Consider the following 23663-nt stretch of genomic DNA (forward strand, 5'->3'; position numbering starts at 1 on the left):
ACGACTCGAGTTGGGGAAGGGGTGTCCCACCTCACTCCCTATCCCCCCTTCATTTTGCTGTTCTGGCCAGCGGGAGCTTTTCCACAGCCATTCACGTTCACTTTTTCCACCTCAAAACGGGGATTGTTTGAGCCCCATTGGGGGGGGGGGACAGCTCCACACGCGCCCAGCCGCGGGAGCTTTTGTGACCTGCTACAACCAACATGGAATACGCACCAACCATCGAAAGGGGGGTCCAGACAGCCCGTAACCCCGGCACCACTGACCCTGGCACGTTTCACCTCGCCGGAGTCCACTAGCTTCCCCTCCCAACCAACCACCCTCACTCCCCCGGGAGCAGGGTAGGCGGGGTGGGGGTCAGCCGGGAGCCAGCAAGGATAAACCCAGGGGGTGGGCGGCGTTGCGGGCGGACGGACGGGATGCAGACGCACACACTCGGGCGGGGGTAGAATCGAAGCCCACACCAGCTCGTTCCCTACGCTGCCCCTGGGGCCTCGATTCACCACGCCGGGTGACTCGACCGAACCCACCGAACATCCCCCAGCCCTCGCAGGGCGAGGGGCGTGGGGCGGGGGCACGGGCCGAGTATCGGCGCGGGGGAAACGGAGTCCAGGGGGGCGGGCAGGCTGAGCAGCAGACAAGCTCTGGGTCATTTAGCCAGACGGGCCATCTGGGTCCTTTACCCACAGATCGGGGCGGGAAGGGGGGGCGCTGTGTGCGGAGGGACACCCCCACGCCTCCCTGACAGAGCGCCCAGGACGGGGAGGATCTGCCACACCCATAGAGGCCGACCCCATTGGTGCTTTGGGGGGCCTGGGTGGGGGCCTGGCCCCTGGGGCGCCACACTAGCTCCTATCGATCAGTCACCGTGGGGTCTGGCGACTGGACTGTCAGAGACTAAGTCCATATTTCTTCGCCTTCCCCGAAAACCTGATGGCAGGTCAGAGATTGTGGGTGTCGGGCAAAAACCTCCAGGCGCGGGACGTCCCGACAAGCAGGCCGGGAAGGGTGGTCTCCCGTCGGGCATGGTTTGGTGGGCTCGGGCCTGGGTCTAACCAACGCCCCGGTGAGCGCCAGGCATAACATATTCCTGTTGGACCTTTGGCGCTAGATGCGTAAAGATGTGCCGCTGGTGAACCATTGATGGAGCCGCTGGTGAACCATTGATGGGGCCTCTGAGATCCAGCGTTGGGGAGGCCTGTGCCCGGCGCGCTCTGCCCGGGGTACACACACCCTTCTTGGGGAGCGAGCCCAGCCCCTCTCCCTGGCCTGGGGCCTCTGAGATCCAGCGTTGGGGAGGCCTGTGCCCGGCGCGCTCTGCCCGGGGTACACACACCCTTCTTGGGGAGCGAGCCCAGCCCCTCTCCCTGGCCTGGGGCCTCTGAGATCCAGCGTTGGGGAGGCCTGTGCCCGGCGCGCTCTGCCCGGGGTACACACACCCTTCTTGGGGAGCGAGCCCAGCCCCTCTCCCTGGCCTGGGGCCTCTGAGATCCAGCGTTGGGGAGGCCTGTGCCCGGCGCGCTCTGCCCGGGGTACACACACCCTTCTTGGGGAGCGAGCCCAGCCCCTCTCCCTGGCCTGGGGCCTCTGAGATCCAGCGTTGGGGAGGCCTGTGCCCGGCGCGCTCTGCCCGAGGTACACACACCCTCCGGCGGCAAGCGCTGGTTCCAAAGGACCCCCTAGATTTGCACCTAATCACCAGCCGTGCCCGGGCACCCCACTATTAAGCCCGGGGACACTAACTCCTCCAAACCGCATGGATCAGACAGACGTGCTGCTGGTGACCCAACTGGCCAAGACGTACCGTTGGTGGCCCAATCGGTCTTTGGGTTTGTGATTGGGTCACCACCGGCCCTGGGCTCGTGTATGGGGCACCAGCCGCACGTCGTTCTAGCCCCCGTCAGCGATGGGGTCTTATGTTTGCTGCGGGGTGGCGGACGCTGGGAGACGGGTTAGCAGCTCAGACATGGACCCTTGACTCCCGTGGACCCCCTGACTCCCATGGTGTTCAGCCCACTTGGTTTGCCCGGGTTTGAACGCTTGTTTTGGGTTAGCTTTGCTGGCCAAGAGGCCTGGATCCTTGGAAGGACCAGGGCAGCAGTGCGCATTTGGTTTGCCCGGATTTGAACGCTTGTTTTTGGGTTAGCTTTGCTGGCCAAGAGGCCTGGATCCTTGGAAGGACCAGGGCAGCAGTGCGCATTTGGTTTGCCCGGATTTGAACGCTTGTTTTTGGGTTAGCTTTGCTGGCCAAGAGGCCTGGATCCTTGGAAGGACCAGGGCAGCAGTGCGCATTTGGTTTGCCCGGATTTGAACGCTTGTTTTTGGGTTAGCTTTGCTGGCCAAGAGGCCTGGGTCCTTGGTAGGACCAGGGCAGCAGTGCGCATTTGGTTTGCCCGGATTTGAACGCTTGTTTTTGGGTTAGCTTTGCTGGCCAAGAGGCCTGGATCCTTGGAAGGACCAGGGCAGCAGTGCGCATTTGGTTTGCCCGGATTTGAACGCTTGTTTTTGGGTTAGCTTTGCTGGCCAAGAGGCCTGGGTCCTTGGTAGGACCAGGGCAGCAGTGCGCATTTGGTTTGCCCGGATTTGAACGCTTGTTTTGGGTTAGCTTTGCTGGCCAAGAGGCCTAGGTCCTTGGTAGGACCAGGGCAGCAGTGCGCATTTGGTTTGCCCGGGTTTGAACGCTTGTTTTGGGGCAACGGGGCCCTCGTTAGACCCCTGGTTCGTTCAACCGCGAAATCGAAAATTGCACTAAGTCCTTCATTTGAGTCTGTTATCGAAAACTCGACGGCAGGTCAGCGAAACCCAGGGACGCGCTACCACCCCCTCCAGGCGCGGGTCATGCCGGAGAGAGTGGTCTCTTTCCGGGCATGGCTTGGTGAGCTCTCCCCCTGGTCCAACCAACGCCCCCGGTGAGCGCACTTAGGTCTCAGCTGGTGCGTAAATGGTGCCGCTGGTGAACCATTGGCCTCCGAGGCTTCATGTCACGCGCTCTCTGCCCAATACACCCTCACTTATCCCGGGCAAGCACTGATCACCAAAGACCCCCCCCCCCTGGCTCTTTCTGACCCATCGCTTACCGTTGGTGACCCAAATAGGCCTTTGCGCGCGGTGGCCTGCCATGGACTCCTGACTCCCATGGTGTTCAGACCACTGGCCTTGCCCAGATTTGAACGCTTGTTTTTGGGTTAGCTTTGCTGGCCAAGAGGCCTGGATCCTTGGAAGGACCAGGGCAGCAGTGCGCATTTGGTTTGCCCGGATTTGAACGCTTGTTTTTGGGTTAGCTTTGCTGGCCAAGAGGCCTGGATCCTTGGAAGGACCAGGGCAGCAGTGCGCATTTGGTTTGCCCGGATTTGAACGCTTGTTTTTGGGTTAGCTTTGCTGGCCAAGAGGCCTGGATCCTTGGAAGGACCAGGGCAGCAGTGCGCATTTGGTTTGCCCGGATTTGAACGCTTGTTTTTGGGTTAGCTTTGCTGGCCAAGAGGCCTGGGTCCTTGGTAGGACCAGGGCAGCAGTGCGCATTTGGTTTGCCCGGATTTGAACGCTTGTTTTTGGGTTAGCTTTGCTGGCCAAGAGGCCTGGATCCTTGGAAGGACCAGGGCAGCAGTGCGCATTTGGTTTGCCCGGATTTGAACGCTTGTTTTTGGGTTAGCTTTGCTGGCCAAGAGGCCTGGGTCCTTGGTAGGACCAGGGCAGCAGTGCGCATTTGGTTTGCCCGGATTTGAACGCTTGTTTTTGGGTTAGCTTTGCTGGCCAAGAGGCCTGGATCCTTGGAAGGACCAGGGCAGCAGTGCGCATTTGGTTTGCCCGGATTTGAACGCTTGTTTTTGGGTTAGCTTTGCTGGCCAAGAGGCCTGGGTCCTTGGTAGGACCAGGGCAGCAGTGCGCATTTGGTTTGCCCGGATTTGAACGCTTGTTTTGGGTTAGCTTTGCTGGCCAAGAGGCCTGGGTCCTTGGTAGGACCAGGGCAGCAGTGCGCATTTGGTTTGCCCGGGTTTGAACGCTTGTTTTGGGGCAACGGGGCCCTCGTTAGACCCCTGGTTCGTTCAACCGCGAAATCGAAAATTGCACTAAGTCCTTCATTTGAGTCTGTTATCGAAAACTCGACGGCAGGTCAGCGAAACCCAGGGACGCGCTACCCCCCCTCCAGGCGCGGGTCATGCCGGAGAGAGTGGTCTCTATCCGGGCATGGCTTGGTGGGCTCTCCCCCTGGTCCAACCAACGCCCCCGGTGAGCTCATCCATAGCGTTTGCCAGCGGTCGTTCCAAAAACCCCCCCCCCGCTAGAGACCCACCATCCCCCAAATGAGTGTTAGTTGTTTCAAACAGCAAAAAAATAAAATCAATGCATTTCGTTTTCAAAATGATTTTTTTTTTACTTTCTTTTAGAAGTGAATCGCCCGGCCCCTGATTTCAACCTCCTTCTGGAAGTAAATCGCACAGCCTGGATTTCAGCTTCTTTTTGGAAGTAAATTGTACAGCCCCCTGATTTCAACCCCCTCCCGGGAGTAAATCGCAGTTAGCTAGCCGAACGTATTAAAAAGGTCTTGATCTTAGACAGGCGCCAGATCTCACTTGTTTAAGGTCTTGATCTCAGCTAAACGCCAGATCTCACTTGTATAAGGTCTTGATCTCAGCTAAACGCCAGATCTCACTTGTATAAGGTCTTGATCTCAGCTAAACGCCAGATCTCACTTGTATAAGGTCTTGATCTCAGCTAAACGCCAGATCTCACTTGTATAAGGTCTTGATTTCAGCTAAACGCCAGATCTCACTTGTATAAGGTCTTGATCTCAGCTAAACGCCAGATCTCACTTGTATAAGGTCTTGATTTCAGCTAAACGCCAGCGGCCTGTTTCAGTAAGGAGGTTCAAACAACTCAGAGTTTAAACTTGAACTCTGAGTTGATTTACCAAGAGATTAAAAACTCAGAGTTTTCGGTTTCAGAACAGCTGATCTGAGTTGGGTCAATCAACTTCGAGTAGACCAACTCAGAGTTAAGTGCGCGCACCGTGACTTTAAAAAGGCATTATCAATGGAGCGCAGACATTACGAGTGACTATGGCAATATCTTATAAAAGAGATCACCATTTCTTTCTCCAGCTGAACTTGATGTTCTCATGCAAAGTTATAGCAAATATGAGTGTGTATATATTTGAAAAGAAGCAACCATCAGTGAAGAAGAGACAGTTAGCGTGGGAAAACAGCTGCTCAAGTTAATGCCTAATTTAACTTTTTAAGTATTTAAATATTTAAGTATAATAAAATAAGTAATGTAATTTGTGACGTTTATATTTTTTTTCTAAACTTTTTTATACATTTATTAGTTTTAAATGATTTAACAGTGCACTTGTGTGTCTGCCTTTTTTATTGATCAAGTGATAGAGGTTAATATAACATTTAGAAGGTAAGCAGTACTAAAAATAATTTTTAGAAAGAATAATAATCCCATTAATCTAGTTACAGTGCATGTCGAAGGTGAATTTAATTTAATTATTTATTAAAAAAGGATAAGCCATTCTAGTACAGTTCTTCTGTGTGTGACTAAAATGTAGGCAATAGCTATGTTTCCATCCAAATATATTACATAAGTTTATGTGCAAAACTGGAATATTGCATAAAAGATGCGAATAAAATTCCATCCAACGAGTCAAAGAGAAAAAAATTGTCACTTCCTGATTAAACTGGCACCAAATATCAACAGTAAAAACAGAATTTACTGTGGTAGAAGAAGCTGCGTCATTTATTTAGCCTAATTAATGTACTTGTGCCTCGATGTCAGAAGACAATGCTGAAACACAATGAACACGTGGGGGCGTCTGAAGCCATGAGACGCGGAGACTCTTGACACGCACCAGACGTTCGGAGGTAATTAATAATATACACTAATACTGAAACAGTTAAGGCATTTTAGAATGACTAAAACAATATTTGAGACGTGTTACAGTGTGCCCAGCCTGCTGGTTTGTCCATTTACACACATTTTCATTATCATATGATCATGATCTTTTTTTTAATGTACATACTGTAATTTGTTCAGTAAAAGTGTTTCCATCGTAGTTTATGCGCACATTTTCTATCGAATAAAAGTTTATCCTACTCAGTTATGCATGTTTTTTATGCATATTTTAAAAAGTTATGTGCATCATGACGTTTCTATCAATCGTTTTTATGCACGTATCCAAAATGAGCATTAAAATAGGTGTGTGGAGATGTAAGGCTAAGGCGAGAAATACCGCTTCATCTTTAAGAAAAGGGAGGAGACAGACAGAAACTCTGAGTTTAGAGAATAAAACCTGCTTCTGACCAGGTTAGATTCACAGAGTAAGTTACCACAGTAACTTACTCTGAGTTAAAGTTACCTCTCTTTCAGAAACAGGCTTGACTTACCCTGCTTTTCTAGAGTTTAACAAACCTGCCATTTTGAAACGGAAAACCCAGAGTTTCTCTCGTTTCAGGGTTAAAATACTCTGAGTTTTCAGTTAACCTCCTTTCTGAAACAGGCCCCTGGTGTCATTCATTACACACAATGCCTCAAAATTGAAGACACTTGTTGCTAATGCTGTAACCACATGTATAAAAGCAAGTTTAGAGTGCACAGTTTGCTGAAGATTCCAAACAAACACAATGGATGAAGGCAGAGTCAGGGAAGAGGAATTCAAGTCAGAGGAGGGAGAAGAGCTACAGTAGCCATAGAAGAAGAGGAGTAGGCCAACGAGTATAAGGAGCACGCCAACAAGGAAGAAGAGGAGGCCAACAAGGGAGAGGAAAAGGTCCAGGAGAGGAGAAGGTCTCCTATGCAAGACAACTTCGCACCATCCTTACAGTTTTTCTTGTTTGCTTTGACCAGGTTAAAGAAACTAGGTTCCACTTCATTTTTATTTTCTCATTCCCAGCAGAGCAGAAGACCGGTCTCGCAAATATGTAAACCATTTCTCATTGGGTTGACACATTTTCCCCACCATTTTTCAAAACAGTTTACACAGATATCATTCAAGCAGTCCAAACTCCATTGTTTTAGCTATAGTATCCAAACAGAAACCTTCTATTCCTAACCATTAGAAACCACCAAGATCAGTATGAATTCACAGAAGCACCGATTTCACACTCCTTTGCACAAATCTTCACTTAGCAATCTGTCTACAAACATTAAAAATGGTGGAAGGTCTGTGTTGTTCTGTGCCAGCATGGATGGAGGAGGTCAATAGTGGCTATGTCCTATACTCCAAATAGATTTGACGGTATATTGGTTTACATGTGTTCTCTCTGATATTTACATTATTTTATTACTTTTTTTCTTCTTCTTTCTGCTACTTTTTTCTTTTTAAATTTTTTCTTTTTTTTTTTACGGTATTTCAGTTTTCAATATAAGTTTAATCAAAGCATTTCTTATTCTGAATCCAATTATTTGCAAAAAGGCAAATTTGACAGCCCAAATAGAATTCACAGTTCTGTATTTTGTTTTTTGTTGTCCATTGTCTAATGAATAATTGAAAGAGCTCATATACTTGCTTGCAAGTTGTGTTGTTTGAAGGTAAAACTAGCTTTTGTTGCATATTTTAAATGTTTTGGCACGGTATATGTGTTTTGCAAGCATAATGTTTCATTTTGACCATGAGTGCCGCTGTTTAGGCCTGTGTGTTAACTGTTTTGAAAATGTGGAGTTTTAGTTGACGGCTGCATCAAAGCAAACAAGAAAAACTGTAAGGACAAGCTGCAAGCAACAGTCATTGACCATGTGAATAATACTCTTTGTGCTGCCATGGGTTCGGAGGGGCTTGTTCACCGGCATGCTGTCCCTGAGTCTTACAACACCCAATGTCTTCTCACTTTTTCTAGAGGAGCTAATGAGACATTTTACTGGACCACCGATAACACCATCCTGGGCCCGCACATCACATTTATGTGATCATTTGGGACAATGTCCGCTTCCAGAGAATAAACCAAATCAGAGAGTGGTTCACCACCAAGAGTAACCACTTTTTACAGTTTTTCATGATCGCTAACATATTTAAAATTAAACTTTTCCCACAATTAGCAAAACCATACACTCAAGGAACAAAACACAAGGTGTTTTTCTTGCAGTGCCTGGCAAAAGACAGAATAGCTTGCAATGTGGATGAGGTGATGTGGCCTGATGCAGCTCAGTGACATGATGCTGCACAGTGATTGTGGTGTGTGAATAAAGTAAATAAAAAAACTTCAAACCCTAATCCGTAAAAAGATTTTGAAAGCTTCGAGCTGCTCTTTTGGTGTGAAAGTTTGAGTTTTGAAGTGAGAAGGTGTGGTTGTGTTTATATAGCTTTAGAAAAGGATATTGTGTTTAGACATTGGGGACCATGCACAGCAAATTTTAGATAGTAGATTTAACTACCTTGGAGTTAAAATTAACACTGCCTCAGAGTTTATATAGGAACCACTATAAGTGTTAAAAACAACACTTTTGAAAGTGTTAACATTGTCAACACCAAGAGAGTGTTAATTAGCAAACTCTTGTTGTGTAAAATATCTGTTCAATTTCCGAAAAAATACCAGCAGCTGTGGTTGCCAGAATCTTTTTGTGAAAAACATAGAAGTTTTATATATCTGTATAAATTTACAAAAAATAACCATATTTCATGAACTAATACATTGTTCATTTTACAAAATCATAGCTTAGTGCAAAAAAATGTAAAGTCTTTAGATGCAATAATGTTTTCATGTGTGATGGCAAGTAGCAAACAGATTTTGACTGCATTAGTAACTACACAGTTACCTTTAAACAAAAGAAGATGCAGCATAACATCAAATACTCTCAGTTCATCTTGGACTTGAACAGAGACGCTATTATCCTCCACAATGGTGACACAAAAACCGTTTTGCTGTTTTTCTTTCTTTTTTTTCATTTGCTGAGGATTACTGTGCTGATACTGCGATTCTTCAAGGAGACCAGAGAATTTCTGACAGAAGACTTTTATTTTACAAGGAGATCGACGCTCAGAGCTGAAATTATTCCTTTTGACACGTTTTGTTGCTCTTTTGTTGTGTTTATTTTGATTTTGATCTTGTTTTTATTGACATTTTTATTGATATTTGATCTTTGTTCTTGTTTTCAGGTTTGCTGGAGTTTGGAGGAGTTTGTCAGATGGGTGAAAACCGCAGTGAGTGTTTTAGTTTTTATTTGTTTATGATCAATCATGATATGATGTTGTGTAATGTTTGGGGAAATGTGATGTAAATAAACTGGTACAAATGAACCCATTTCAACACAACTGTTCCCCGATATAAGTGATCAGATGTCTTTTATTCTCTGTAGATGCAGCTACTAAAGTTAATTGTTGATTAATTCTTATAATCTTATAATAAACGTGATATGTTGTTGTTGTTGTTGTCGTTGTCTCAGGCCGCTCCAGATCCAGGAGTTCTGCTTTCATCCAGGCAGCTGTTCAGGACGTCAGGACACATGATGGTGATGGTGAAACCCAGACCGTGAGCCAAGAGCTTGATGGATTTCTCGCACCTCTGCCTTCCCTGTTGGCCAAATCTGTGTCCACAGATCAGGGTAACAGGAAGAGGAAGCGGCAGAGCGGCAGCCAGCAAACATTAGAAGATGAACGTCCGTCCACCTCATCTAGAAGAGCTCTCAAACGCTCTCGCAGAGGTCAGAATGGCTTTTTGAAGAAGTGATGATGATGTTTCAGTAATGCTCTTTTACAGTTTTCTCTACTGCTGCATGTTTTCTTTGAACACACATTTCTACTGCTCCTCTGTGTTGCAGACGCGTATGCAAAGGGCCCACTGCTGGGAGACGGTGGATTTGGCTCTGTGTTTGCTGGGATGCGCAGGTCTGATGGACTGCCAGTAAGTCGTTTTCTCCGCTCTTCATTCAAACAGCCTTTAGAAATCCTGATCTCAGTAAATGTGATGTGTGAGGATCAGGCAGGTGTGATTTATTATGCTTTATCTGTCTACAGGTCGCCATCAAGTATGTGTCTAAAGAGCGGACACAGAGGAGACTGAGAGTTGTGAGTTCAGTGTGAACCTGTTGTTGTGTTTGATGTTTCATTGGGTTCTGAATCCAATCGTTTGTCCTGCAGGAAGGTCAGGGTCGGCTGCCGCTGGAGGTGGCACTGATGACCCGCGTCAATTCAGCTCCTGCCTGCCCCAACGTCCTGCAGCTGCTAGACTGGTTTGACCGTCCCAGACGCTACATCCTGATCCTGGAGCGTCCGGATCCCTGCCAAGACCTCCAGAGCTTCTGTGAGGAGAACGGCTGTCTGGATGAGGGTCTGGCCAAGAAAGTGCTGGTGCAGCTGATCGCGGCTCTGAAACACTGCGAGAGCCGCGGAGTCCTGCACCGGGACGTCAAGCCAGAGAACCTGCTGATCTCCACAGAGTCCCAGGACATCAAGCTGCTGGACTTCGGCTGTGGAGATCTGCTCAAGCGCTCGGCCTACAAATACTTCGCAGGTGGGTTTGTGTTGCAGAAGGAAACACTCTGTGGATGTTTGTGAGCTTTTGATGATCCACCAAAGGGAATTTGTGTGTGCTGGAGTGTTTTGAACGGGTGTTTGTGTCTCCTTGTGTCTCTCAGGAACGATTCAATACGCTCCACCTGAGTGGTTCTGCAGACAGCGCTACCATGCGGGTCCAGCTACGGTGTGGTCAGTGGGAGTGACCCTCTTCAACATCCTGTGCAACCGTTTCCCCTTCGGAGGCTCACTGAGGGTCACGTCCAGGAGCAAACTGACCTTCCCCATAACTCTGTCAACAGGTAAGAGACTCACTGAGAGATCAGCAGAAGTGTGTTGCTCTGTGTTTCTGAACACGGTGTTGTGTGTATCAGAGTGCCGTCAGCTGATTGGCTGGTGTCTCAGTCCAGCGGCGGCTGATCGGCCCAGTTTGGACGATATTGAGCGCCATCCCTGGTTACAGTGAACAGGTGGCCAGTGACTTGACACTTATCTGAGTGACGCACTCATGGCTTTGATTGTGTTGTTAGGGTCAGTCTGGATTAATGATCTTAATGATTTGTGTAGGGTGAGCAGGAGTCACACAGGAAGTGCAGAGAACTGCTTCCTGATCACCTGCAGAATGAGGAGTGGGCACCTCACTAACTAATGGCCGACTCACCCAGGGCCGGGGCCCCTTTACCTGCACTAAGCCACCGCTTCAGATGACTTTAATGTTAATAGGGATTTTAATAATAAACGTATTATTTAGACAAATAATCCAGGTGTAGTGTCTTCCTAGAGTGACTGGAGAAAGCTCAAATAAAGGGAGAGTTCACACAGAAATCCAGATTTACTCACTGTTTACTCAAACTCAAGCGGTTTCAAATCTTTAAGAGTTTCTTGTTTTCTGTTTTGCACAAAATAAAATGTTTTGAAGAAGCTGAAAACCTGTAACCGTTGACTTTCATAGTAGCAAAAACAAACAAGTCAATGGGTACAGCTTTTCAGCTTTCTTCAAAATATCTTCTTTTGTATTGAACAGAATAAAGAAACTCAAACAGGTTTGGAGCAAGTGAAAGGGAGTTAATGATACAGAATTGTTATTTTGGGGTGAACTATCCATTTAAGTCCTCTTAATGGAGGTTTTCATAATGGTTTTAAAATGAAGATTGCAGCTCTACTGACTGAGGCTAAAGGTGTGATGAAATATTGTTTTGGTTGTTATTCCATTAAATGATCTTATAGATCTATAATATATAAGTTTTGGTGGAGTTGTTGTGGTAATTTGCCCACAGTAGCAGTAAAACCTCTGAAATGGTGTACACATCTGATGATCTAAGACCTAGTTTTTTGTTTTTTTAATATTAGGAATGTTCAGAGCTCTGTTAGATGTACATTTGCATTCTACATTTCTGTTGTTGTAGCAGGGAGATGTTTGTTTTGTGGCATGAAAAGAGTTTAAGAACTTCAGTTTTAGCTGGGAGTACTACTGCATATGCACTCATGTGATTGGCTTAAATTATATTAAACTGAGAGACCCAGAAACAACACTGAGTCCTTTCTGAGACTGCAAGTCAAATATTCTGAAAAAACCTTTAACCTTTCTTAAATGTATTTACATTTTTAATCATTAAAAACTTACAATATTAGAATCAATGAAAATAGGATGCAGATGCCAGAACATTGTCATTAACACTCTTTTGAATCATATTTCTACTAAAGAACAATGACTTTAGTTTACTCTACTTTACATTCTGCTGGTTCTGACATTAGAATAAATACTGAAGTCTGAACTCTGAGCTCTTTCATTCCTCTGCCTTTGTTGCTGTGTGGAAGGCATGTCTAATGAAGCATAACACACTTCATCACCAGCCTGAAACAGAATATATTTAATTAAAATAATAAACAAATAAATAAACAAATAAATATATTATATTATATTGATGTAATTTATGTTGCTGCTAAACTATTGCGAATAATATATATTAAAATTATTCTCAAAATGTGCTCATACCTCAACATGTCTGTTCTCAGCCCCAGAACCTACAGAAACTTAACAAAAGATAAGAATAATTTACATTTTATAATTTGAGATATACATTTTTTACGAATAGCTGATGACCTGTAGTTTTCTTCTGACAGAGGCAGTAGACGCAGATGGAGAAGAGGAGAACACACACCGAACACACACTGAACAGCAGATTCCAGCAGAAAACACACTCTGATGCAGGTGATGTGGAGGTGCTGTTAAACCGTTCAGCACAAGGAGACTCTTGCTCTAAAATGAACAACAGGCCATTATTAAAGTGAATATATATTTAGTTATTATATTCATTTTATTTTATCTTTACTGATTACACACAATAATGAAAAATATGAGTTTAACACGGATGAATTTGCTAAAAGTGGTTGGAAAATCAGAAGTTAAAGATTCTAATATTAAATACACTATAAATCATCGTTTTACAAAATATAATGAATTTGCTGTTAATTTAATTTAAAGTATTATTAGAAACTAAGATACACTTTAAAAACTAATTATAAACACTTATTTTACTAATATACTTTATTAAATATACATTATTTCTGTATTTGAAGTCGGACTATGGCTGCAGGATTGTGTTGCTTAATTATTTGCAGGACTTTCCATTAATTATCGATAAAATTCATTCAAATAATATTAAAATAATAAAACTTTAGGTAAACATGTAAACTTATCATTAAAGCACAGCTATATTATGAAGAGATAAACTATAATTGACACTAATATTAGCTGTAATCCATAATCTTCAAAATGAACTGAAATAAACACTTGAAATAAATTATTCTGAGTGTAATGAATGATTAAATAATTCCCCAGCACGGTTTAATTGAGAAAATATCTTTTGCAACACATTTTTAAACATAATATGTTAAATAAATAATCTCTAATAACTCATGACACAATATTTTAATAGTTATTTTACAAGACACTAGTATTCAGCTTAAAGTGCAGTTTAAAGGCTTAACTGGGTTAATTAGGTTAACTAAAGTTAGTTTAATTTAGGCAAATCATAGGACAACAGTGTTTGGTTCTGTAGCCAAAAAAAAAAAAATCTTACAGGGCTAATAATAATGTGCTTAATTTTTTGTTTGTTTTTATCAAAAACTGTTTTCACTTCAGCCAAACTGAAAAATAAAATTCACTGATCTGATAAGATCTCTTAGATCATTGTCACAAAGCACAGATTTTCCATTAGGCTTTCTTTAGTCTTGTGTATTGATTAATGTGCGCGAGGGCAACTATTGGTTTTATTGCGACTTCCTGATGCCTCCTATAAGTCGCTCGAGAGGCAGTTAGGGTCCTTTATATTTGTGACGCGCTGGTGGCTTTAGACAGAGACACTGTTTTGTATGGTGCCGATTATTGCGTTGGTGTGATGATTGTTGCGTGTGCCGTTGTGATACAGTTTTGCGTTGCTTGGTTTGCGCTGCTGTTTGCGTTGCTGTTTGCGGTCAACAAAAATACGCCTACCCCACTCTCCTTCTCTCCTCCACCTGTGTGATTGTGCACGCGCTTTATATGTTCGAGCAGGTGCCAGTTATGCCCACGTGACCAAAACATAAAACGTCACTGTGAAACCCAAACCAATCAGTATACAAATAAACATTATAATTAAATGAAAAGTAATATGGCTCCTATACACCAGCCCCTAATTATTAGATCACCACATAATAATTATCCAAAATCTTTGTGTCCTAATGGCAAAATCCACAAAAAAAAACAAAAAAAAAATAATCCACAAAAGGAATTATCAAAAAAAAAAAAAGAATTTAACTGTAGTTCATATTTAATCAAACTCAGCCTCCTGCAGCAAGCAGACCTTGGTAATAGGTCTTTCCAAACAGCTGGTTTTTGTTTTAATCCGTACTTGACGGACAAATCCTCTTCGGTCTGGGAAGGTTTGGATCACTCGACCTGTTGGCCAAGAATTTCTAGGAGCTGTGCTGTCCATAATGATCACAAGATCTCCCACAACGAGGTTCCTCTTAACTCCAATCCATCTCTGACGCTCCTTTAGCTGAGGTAAGTATTCCTTAACCCATCTCTTCCAGAATAGATCGGACATGTATTGTACCTGTTTCCACCTCCTAAGTGCATACATGTCTGTCGGTTGGAACAACCCTGGGGGTAATGATGGTGAAGTCTTTAACTGCAACAAGTGGTTTGGAGTTAGTGCTTCCAGGTCATTTGGATCCATGGAAGCCTTGGTGATTGGATGGCTGTTGATGATGGTTTCAATCTCACAGAGCACTGTGTGAAGACCTTCTTCATCCAGGTTTTGCACCTTAAACATTGAATTAAGGACTTTACGCACTGATCTTATTAACCTCTCCCATGATCCTCCATGATGAGAGCCAGCCGGTGGGTTAAAACTCCATCTGATTCCCTTCTGCAGCAAAAGATCATTGATCTGCCCCTGGTTCCACTGTTTAATGGCAGCTTTCAACTCACGTTCTGCACCTACAAAATTAGTTCCGTTATCTGAACGGATCTCTCGCACCTGTCCCCTTCTGGAAATGAAACGCCTGAGTGCATTAATGAATGAGTCCGTATCCAGTGATGGAGCAACCTCAAGGTGTACAGCTCTGATGGCAAGACAGGTAAATATAACCCCATACCGCTTTACCATGCTCCTTCGGCTCTTAACCTCAAAAGGTCCAAAATAGTCCACTCCCACTCGAGTAAATGGTGGTTCATCTGGGACTATTCTTTCGTGTGGCAAGTCTGCCATTTGCTGGTAAACTGGCAGAGCATTTAGACGGCGACAGACGATGCATTTGGACAGTACTTTCCTTATGGCTACACTGACACCAGTTATCCAGTACTTCTCCCTCAATTTGGACAGCATATGGTTCCGTCCACCATGCCCCACTTCCTGATGGATATGTCTCAGCAAGAGTTCTGAAATGTGAAGATCTTTTGTTAATATTATAGGGTGTTTAACTTCCACAGGCATAGCCAACCTACAGAGACGACCACCAACTCTCAGGATTCCATCTTGCAGCTGTGGACAGAGTTTATGGAGGTGACTGGATATTTTAATATGTTGCCCTTTCTCCAGACTGGCTAGCTCTTCAGGAAATCTCTGTCCCTGACAGAATTTAATGATGGCAAGCTCAGCCCGGTCCAAGTCCTCCACTGTAAGTTTACTGCTTGTCCTTTTAAAATAATCAATCTCCTCTGCCACGGAGGAGCTCTGCTGTGCATTGTTGTCAGACTGTACAACGGTCTGATGAAAGTGCCTTGTTTCCTTTAAACAAGACATGAGCCAGTCCTTGATCCTCAAGAACCATGCTACAGATTTCTTAAGGCGTGTCCAGGAAGAAAAATACTTGATCAGGTAAGTGACTGGATCTTCTTTGAGTTGTGTAACGTTTGTTGCAGCAACATTTTTGACCTCGGGGTCTTCAGGTGAAAGGTAGTTGAAGTCCTCCTTGTTTACAGGCCACTCACTCTCCGGATGTAAAAGAAAGTGAGGCCCTGACACCCATGTAGTGTTTTGAATAAACACATTCACCTTAACACCTCTAGATGCCATATCAGCTGGATTGCTTGCAGTGTCCACATACCTCCACTGCTCAGGACTGGAAACTTTCAGGATTTGAGAGACCCGATTAGAAACGAAAACTTTGAATCGTGAGGTTTCATTTCGGATGTATTTGAGCACAGATGTACTGTCTGTCCAAAACACAGAATCCAAAAGATCCATATGCATCTCTTTCCTCCAAAGAATGTCCATGCGACTGGCCATGGTAGCAGCAATAAGCTCCATTCTAGGGATGGTTACGGATTTTAACGGAGCCACTCTTGCCTTCCCCATGATGAAAGCACTGTGCATTACTGAATGCTGGTTCTTCAGCAACAGGTAAGACACTGTTCCATACCCATCCTGACTGGCATCACTGAAATGGTGTAACTGGGCTGTAACAACATCTCCAAAGCATGATGGTTTCACACATCGGTCCACCTTAAACACATCCAACAAATGCAGCTGCTGCAGCCATTTCAGCCAATCCTTTGACACGGACTCCGGCACAGTGTCATCCCAGCCAATTTCTCTCCTGCACAAATCTCTCAGAATTTTCTTTGCTGTTAAAATGACAGGGCTTAGCATTCCCAGAGGGTCATAAATTGAACTGATAGTAGAGAGAATTCCTCTTCTGGTGAGTGGTCTATCCTTTAGTACAATCTTGAACTTAAAACAGTCTGATTTTATGCACCATTCCAAACCCAGCACTCTCTCCACAGGTAATGAATCCAACTCCATGTTTAACCCTTCCATGCCTCTTGCTCTGTGACTTTCAGGGATAGCTTCCAATACACCAGGCCTGTTGGTTATCCATTTTGTGAGGGAAAACCCACCCCTGGCACACAGAGAAACCAGCTCCTGGTAAAGTGACACTGCTTCCTTCTCTGTAACAACTGACACAAGGCAGTCATCTACATAAAAAGAGTTCAATAATTTGTCTACTGCATTCTCACTGTAGTGACATCCATAATCCTCTGCACACCTTCTGAGGGCATAATTTGCACAACTAGGTGATGATGCTGCCCCAAACAAATGCACCTTCATACGGTATTCAACAGGTTGTTGTTCCACATCTCCATTAGGCCACCAAAGAAACCTAAGCAGATCTGAGTAATCCGAAGAGACCCGTACCTGGTAAAACATGGATTCAACATCAGCCATGATTACTACTGGTTCCTTTCTAAAACGAGTCATGACTCCTATCAAAGAACTCGTAAGATCTGGGCCCTGTAAGAGCTGAGCATTCAACGATGTTCCTTGATAAGTCGCTGCACAGTCAAACACAACTCTCATCTTTCCCTTGGTGGGATGAAACACTCCATGGTGTGGTATATACCATACCTTTCCATCACTGCGGTCTAGTTCCTCTACAGGCACCTTCTCAGCATAATCTTTAAGAAGCAGATCATTCATAAAGTTGTTATATTCAGCATGAAATAATGAATCTTTCTGAAACCTCCTTTTCAGATGATGCAAACGCTGTTCGACAATGTTCTTGTTTTTTGGCATGCTGACATCAATGCTCCTTAATGGTAATGCAATTTGGTAGTGCCCATTCACATGTTTTACTGAATTACTCACTAGTTCTAGGAATTTTTGATCTTCTCTTGACATACCAGCATAATCATCGAGACGGTTTTCAGGGAAGTCAGTTTTAAACTGTTGGTGCCAAATCTCATCCAGATTTACAGCTGACACTCTATTAACCATTACCAGGGGCTGTTTCCAGTTAACCCTTTCTCCACTGTCTCCCATCAGTGGTCCATTAACAGTCCAGCCCAACATGGTTCTAATGGCATATGGTCCATCATTTACACTGCATACCACTTGTAATGGTTCCAGTGCTTTAGGGACATTGGTTCCTATCAGGAGTTCTATTTCGGAATCGATCTGAGGTAAATGAATGTGTTTTAAGTAAGACCATCTTTTAATATCCCTATTAGTTGGAATATTTCCTCGGTGCACTGGCATGGACTCTTGTGTATAAACTTTTGGCAGCTCAAGAAAACGATCTCCTTCCAGAGCTGCAACCTCCAAACCAGATATAATGTTGCTACTCACAACCTTCTCCTGCCCCATGGTTCGTAGAAGAATACGCCCCTTCCTTCCTGTAAGATGAAACTTGTGCATCAAGTTCTCTGTACAAAACACTGCAGTGCTCCCTTGGTCCAAAAATGCATAGGTATTAATAATTTTGCTTCCTTTATTAGATTTTACCTGAACCAGTACTATGGGTAGCTTGCAGTCCTCATCTCCAGCCCCTGTAAGACCACTTGACACCAGCATGTTGTCAACAGGCACCACTGTGTTCCTCTCAGTCTGCTCAATAACATGTGCAGGTTCCCTATGAAGTACTGTAGGATGCTTAAGGTTACACTTTGAACAGGAAATCCTTTTACGGCAATTTTTACTGATGTGTCCTCCTGTACACAAACAGCCAAAACATATACCATTTTCCCTCAAGAAGCCTATCTTCTTCTCGTGTACCATCTTCCCCAGCTGTATACACATATCTAGGGTGTGTCCTCCTCCACAGCACATACACACTTTCTTATCTGTTGTTATAATTTCCTTCCTTTTCTTTTCAGACTGACATTTACTTTCCACAGTGCCCACACTGGTCGCAAAGCTGATTCCTTTGTTTCCTGATTGATATTGTGACTTAAGTTTGTTCATTCCTTTATTTCCACTTACTGATGTAGTGTCTTGTATGTTACCAAACACCAGATCTGTGAGTATTTTCACTTGCTTCTCAATGAAATCAGCAATGTCTTTGAACTTAACTCTCTGGTTATTTCTTTCCTGCAGCTCACAAACCTGGCTCCTCCATCGATCTCTGAGTTTATATGGAAGTTTTTTAATAATACACAACATATTAGAAGGCATGTCTAAGTCATGAAGATACTGCACATCCTCCATTGCATTACAACAGCCTCTGAGAAAGAAACTGAAATCCTGCAGAGCCTTCACATCCTCGGTTTTAATTGGAGACCATAAAAGGGCTTTGTCCATATAAGCAGAGGCCACTTTCTGTTCGTCTCCAAACTGTTCCTTCAACAAAGTTTTTGCTTTCAAATATCCTCGATCTGGATTCATATAATGACAGCTCCCCACAAGTGCTTTAGCATGGCCCCTTGTATATTGCTCCAAGAAATACAAACGGTCACAGTTGTCATTTATATTTTTCTCAATCCCATTCTCAAAAGCTCTAATAAAAGAGTGGTATTTCAGTGGGTCACCATCAAATATGAGTATTTCTCTTTTTGGTAAAGCTGAAAGCCCCTGTTGCTGCATCAACAGTGTTGTTACCTCATTCTGTTTCTTCATGAGACCAAGAACACAATTTTTGGTTTCCGAATCCATGAAAATATCTGTATTGAAATCATGTGGTCCTTGTGAATCTTGCATGTCGAAAGAATTCAGGTGGTTTTGCGAAAATGGTGGGTCAATGATGTTTGAGTGAGTTATATTGTCCAACACTGGAGTAAGCTTGACTTTGGGTTTAGCTCCTAAATATCTCTCCTTATTTGAATCTGATGGAATAAATTCACCTGCATCAACATTGAGTGGTTGTTTAGACTGTTTTGCCACATAAGAGTTCATCCCATCTGAAACATTTGATGTCAGTATCACGCTTGTTGTTGTACTGTGTGTTTTGAGAACCTCAAGTTTTGCCTGTTCTCCTGCAATTTCAGCATCCAGTTGCAATCTTTCTTTCCTTGTACGCAACTTTTCCTCCTCTTCTTCCAGTGCATGTCTTTCTTCTAATAATTTTTTCTTCATGGCTAAAGCAGCCAACTCAGCTTGGGCTTTTAAACGTGCAGATGAGGTTGAAGAATGTTTTGACAGTGATGATTTGTTACAGCTTATGTTTGAGACACTATCACATGGATTAATTTCATCCTCATTTTCAACTTCATTTGATTTTGCATAAATCACATTTTCGTTCATTTCTGTTGCATTCTGTGAAACACCCTGGGTTTGCTCAGTTTCACTGATCCATTGCTCAGTTTGGTTTTGAAACACACTGCTGTAATTCATTATGCTTAAAAACCATTCCTTTTGTTTAAGAAATTCATCCTCAGGAAGTAATGGCATAAGTTCATCATGTGCATTAACAGCACTCTCACACATTGTGTTTAAAGTCATTAAACATTGCTTTATTTGAAGGATGTTTGCCTTTTGTTTCATATATTCTTTCATTTTTGGTATCAACCCTTTGATTTTATCAACAGCACGTTTACGTTCACATTGCAATCTCTCAATTTTATTCAGCAAGGCCTTTTGAGTGAGTTTGCTTTCCCTTTTCTTTCCCATCTCTTCAACCGAGCACGGGGTACCACCAGTTTGACTCATAGTGACTCTTTTGATTCAATGTTCAGTGAATCACAACATCCAAACACAATGCAACGTTTGAACACGCTCAAACGATTCGATTCAATTCAACAGCAGTTCATTTTCCTTCCAAACAACATCACGGCATCACACAAACAAGCCGCAAAGTGCAGACTTCCTACAGACACCAAAGTAAGTCGCGCGACCTCGCGCATCCGATTTGCTATCCAAACAACTTTAACATGCACCAATGCCAACCAGATTCCTCATCCACACATATATCCACAGATAAACTTATCTGTCCTATGTAAACGAACACATGACGTGGCCCATTTGGTTTGCAATCGCATCACTTACTTGGCGTCTTCCTGATTCGTCTGTGCGCTGATTTTGCGAGCGATGATTTTCCTGATAAGATGCCGTTTTTTGTTGACAAAATATTGCGACTTCCTGATGCCTCCTATAAGTCGCTCGAGAGGCAGTGAGGGTCCTTTATATTTGTGACGCGCTGGTGGCTTTAGACAGAGACACTGTTTTGTATGGTGCCGATTATTGCGTTGGTGTGATGATTGTTGCGTGTGCCGTTGTGATACAGTTTTGCGTTGCTTGGTTTGCGCTGTTGTTTGCGCTGTTGTTTGCGTTGCTGTTTGCGCTGCTGTTTGCGGTCAACAAAAAATACGGCTACCCCACTCTCCTTCTCTCCTCCACCTGTGTGATTGTGCACGCGCTTTATATGTTCGAGCAGGTGCCAGTTATGCCCACGTGACCAAAACATAAAACGTCACTGTGAAACCCAAACCAATCAGTATACAAATAAACATTATAATTAAATGAAAAGTAATATGGCTCCTATAGGTTTAATGAGGGAGTTTTCTGAGAGATGAAGAGCTGTAAAGTGAGTGTTCAATTACAAAAAGAAATGATTATACAAACTCAGTGTTTCCTTTTATTAACATTGACAAAACCGTATTACTTTAAAAGAAATATGATTATCAAAGCATGTCTTAGAGCGAATAAGCCCAACAGGTTTTTTATGTAATCGCCTTTTATCTTAATTTATATATAAAATAAATGTTTAATTAGTAATCACTACTGATGGGTTAGATTTTCAATATTCAATATTGTTCAGTAATTATTCAGCAGTAATTAAACATCTCTGTAGCATTTCCTCCTGCAGATGTGGTTCAGTCAGTTCAGCACTGCAGGGAGCTGTCCATTGTGCTGAATTTACTCCACACTAAACTCTCTTCTCACATTAAATTCATTATAAGTGTCTGATCAGTGAACAGGATACTGTCATTTCTCAACAACTAAAGAAGGTCTAATGTAGAAATTAAAAGATAATAGGAAATACAGCAGATGGATTTGCTTTATGAAAGGAAATTTTGTTGAATGATTATTACAATTTGGTTTAAATGTTGAATGTTGCACTCGTACATGTTGCATTGCTCTGCTCTTCTTTAAATAAATCAAACCTCAGTTGTGTGCTGTTTACACTGTCTCTGATTCATGGCACGTATTTTAATAAATCAGACTTTTGCATCTTCAGTTTCTCATCAATTCCAAGTCATGAAAATATTAAAAGCAACATTTACAGCTGCAGCGTGCACTAAATATTTTCTTACTCTTCTTATTTCTGTTTTTGTCTAACCACAGTTTATCTCATGCATTGATGTGTGTATTGAGCATGCAAGATCACCAGCTTGACCACAAACAGTTTTAGGACATTCAGTCTGTTGCATGCCTGAATAAAAACACTTGTGGTTTGTGTTCTCGCCTAGCTTTTCACAGCAACTGCAACATCACTGCACCAGGAGCGTCAGTAAAGACCAAGAAGAAGAAGAAGAAACACAGCACTGAGCCTGAAAGCTGATGTACTGTAGGCTGCACGCAGAATCCTTTATGACCCAGGGATAATTTAATATAAAAAATGTATATCAATATAATAAATGAATCATATTATTAATCATATTATTCATTTTATAAATAATTTTTAACTACATTCAAAAAATAGAAACCTGTTTACCTTTAATATGTTTACTTTAATTAACTTTGATATATTTTTACTACTGTAAACTGGTGTATAAAATCAGGCCGCTTCAAGGCAGACTTTGCACCCTTAACAGAAGTTCAGAAGCTCAAATCACATCAAATCATCAAACGTAATGACAAACGAGAGATGTTTTTCTGAATTTAATACAATCTTTTTTTGTTTTAATATAAATGAACAAGGCTAGATCGGTTAGGAAAATTCTAGCAAATGTACAAGCTAATTGTCATTACAGACCTTGTGATAGTAATTTAGCTTATTGAAAGCTGTATATTAGTGATGAAAACAGCTATTTAGATTCATACAAACAGAAATAATGTATTTATAAACTTGCACCTTTCTGCTGTGGACGCCATCTTGTGGTCAGACGCGGGAACTCATTCGGCAGGTGAACTTTTGTGCTTTCTAGCCGTTGAGTGAACACAAAGTCCCTTAAAAAGCCTTCACATACATCCAAAATAACGAAAACATTAATAAAACTTAATAATATTAAATCTGAAAACAAGAGCAAATGAAAAGTACATAAATATGACTGAACCATGTAGCCTACCAGATGATGATACAAACGGCCATGTGATCTGAAATCGTGCGTAGACCATAGACTGTAAAATATAGGCATAGACATAGAAATTGTGAACGATTTAATTTACTTTCTATTATTTACAATAATAAACTTTTTTTAACTTATATTCCTTATATCTACGTGAGCAGTTAGCACTGGAGGAAACATTTGTGAAATGTGTTTTAGAATTTAAGAAAAACTGTAACACAACCAAGCCTTAAAAATACATTATGGTCCACCCCTTTAATGACCTCTGCTGAGATCTTGAAAAATTACATTTTTATTATTTATTATTTTATTTAGAGTTTTATTCTCAGTTGATCTTATCTTTGGTTTTGGCTGTAATTTGTGTTTTTCTGCAGTGATTCTGCTGTTAACAGCTGTTTATCGACAATTCTCAATCCTCCTTTAATTAGAGACTTAATTATCTTATTACTTCATCACTGTCTGAGTGTTCAACCCTCTGTAGTGAGGACACTAGTGAGGGTTTTGCTCTGGGATTTAGGGGGAAATGTGTTCGATGAAAAATACAGACTGTGTAATGTATTTTTAACAGAAATATTCTGTAAACTGAATTTACGAATGTAAAATGTTAAAAACAGCAGATTACTGGCAACCACAGCTAGAAGGGTCCGTGTATCATCTGTTCATTTGATTATTCCTTTTATTACGGAAAACGAAACATCAGAAAAACGATGAATATTTCGTTTTTCT

The 23663-nt window shown here is 42.8% G+C and overlaps 4 protein-coding genes across 14 annotated transcripts in view; 3 read left to right on the forward strand and 1 right to left on the reverse strand.

Annotated features, from left to right (window-relative positions):
• Positions 1 to 23663, reverse strand: part of LOC141385583 (uncharacterized) — a 607868-nt gene that overhangs the window by 557849 nt on the left and 26356 nt on the right. Inside the window, exons 2-6 of one of the 8 annotated variants that reach the window (XM_087254080.1) lie at positions 22938 to 22989; positions 22724 to 22828; positions 12552 to 12707; positions 12444 to 12481; positions 9163 to 12302 (exon numbers count right to left, since the gene is read on the reverse strand). The exons of 5 other annotated variants lie outside the window; for them this stretch is intronic. In XM_087254080.1, the coding sequence (XP_087110206.1) occupies positions 12177 to 12302; positions 12444 to 12481; positions 12552 to 12707; positions 22724 to 22828; positions 22938 to 22989 (477 nt within the window). In that variant the 3' untranslated portion in view covers positions 9163 to 12176. Of the gene's footprint in view, positions 1 to 9162; positions 12303 to 12443; positions 12482 to 12551; positions 12708 to 22723; positions 22829 to 22937; positions 22990 to 23663 lie in introns of those variants that run through there. 2 more of the 8 variants (XM_087254078.1, XM_087254081.1) reach the window with 2 other exon arrangements.
• rufy3 (RUN and FYVE domain containing 3) overlaps positions 1 to 23663 on the forward strand; it is an 881807-nt gene that overhangs the window by 260007 nt on the left and 598137 nt on the right. The gene's annotated exons all lie outside the window — the stretch shown is intronic.
• The window catches only part of LOC799924 (uncharacterized), a 107954-nt gene that overhangs the window by 34532 nt on the left and 49759 nt on the right, over positions 1 to 23663 (forward strand). The gene's annotated exons all lie outside the window — the stretch shown is intronic.
• On the forward strand, positions 9011 to 11200 carry LOC147844114 (serine/threonine-protein kinase pim-3-like). The gene is made up of 8 exons (XM_087254045.1): positions 9011 to 9136; positions 9379 to 9636; positions 9754 to 9836; positions 9950 to 10000; positions 10073 to 10445; positions 10570 to 10749; positions 10822 to 10917; positions 11015 to 11200. Exons 1-7 carry the CDS (start codon positions 9121 to 9123, stop codon positions 10911 to 10913), a joined length of 1053 nt encoding a protein of 350 aa, XP_087110171.1. The 5' UTR covers positions 9011 to 9120; the 3' UTR covers positions 10914 to 10917; positions 11015 to 11200.

Source organism: Danio rerio, chromosome 5 (genome assembly GCF_052040795.2).
Source record: "Danio rerio strain M-AB ecotype USA chromosome 5, GRCz13ab, whole genome shotgun sequence".
In the NCBI taxonomy this organism is placed as follows: Eukaryota; Metazoa; Chordata; class Actinopteri; order Cypriniformes; family Danionidae; genus Danio; species Danio rerio.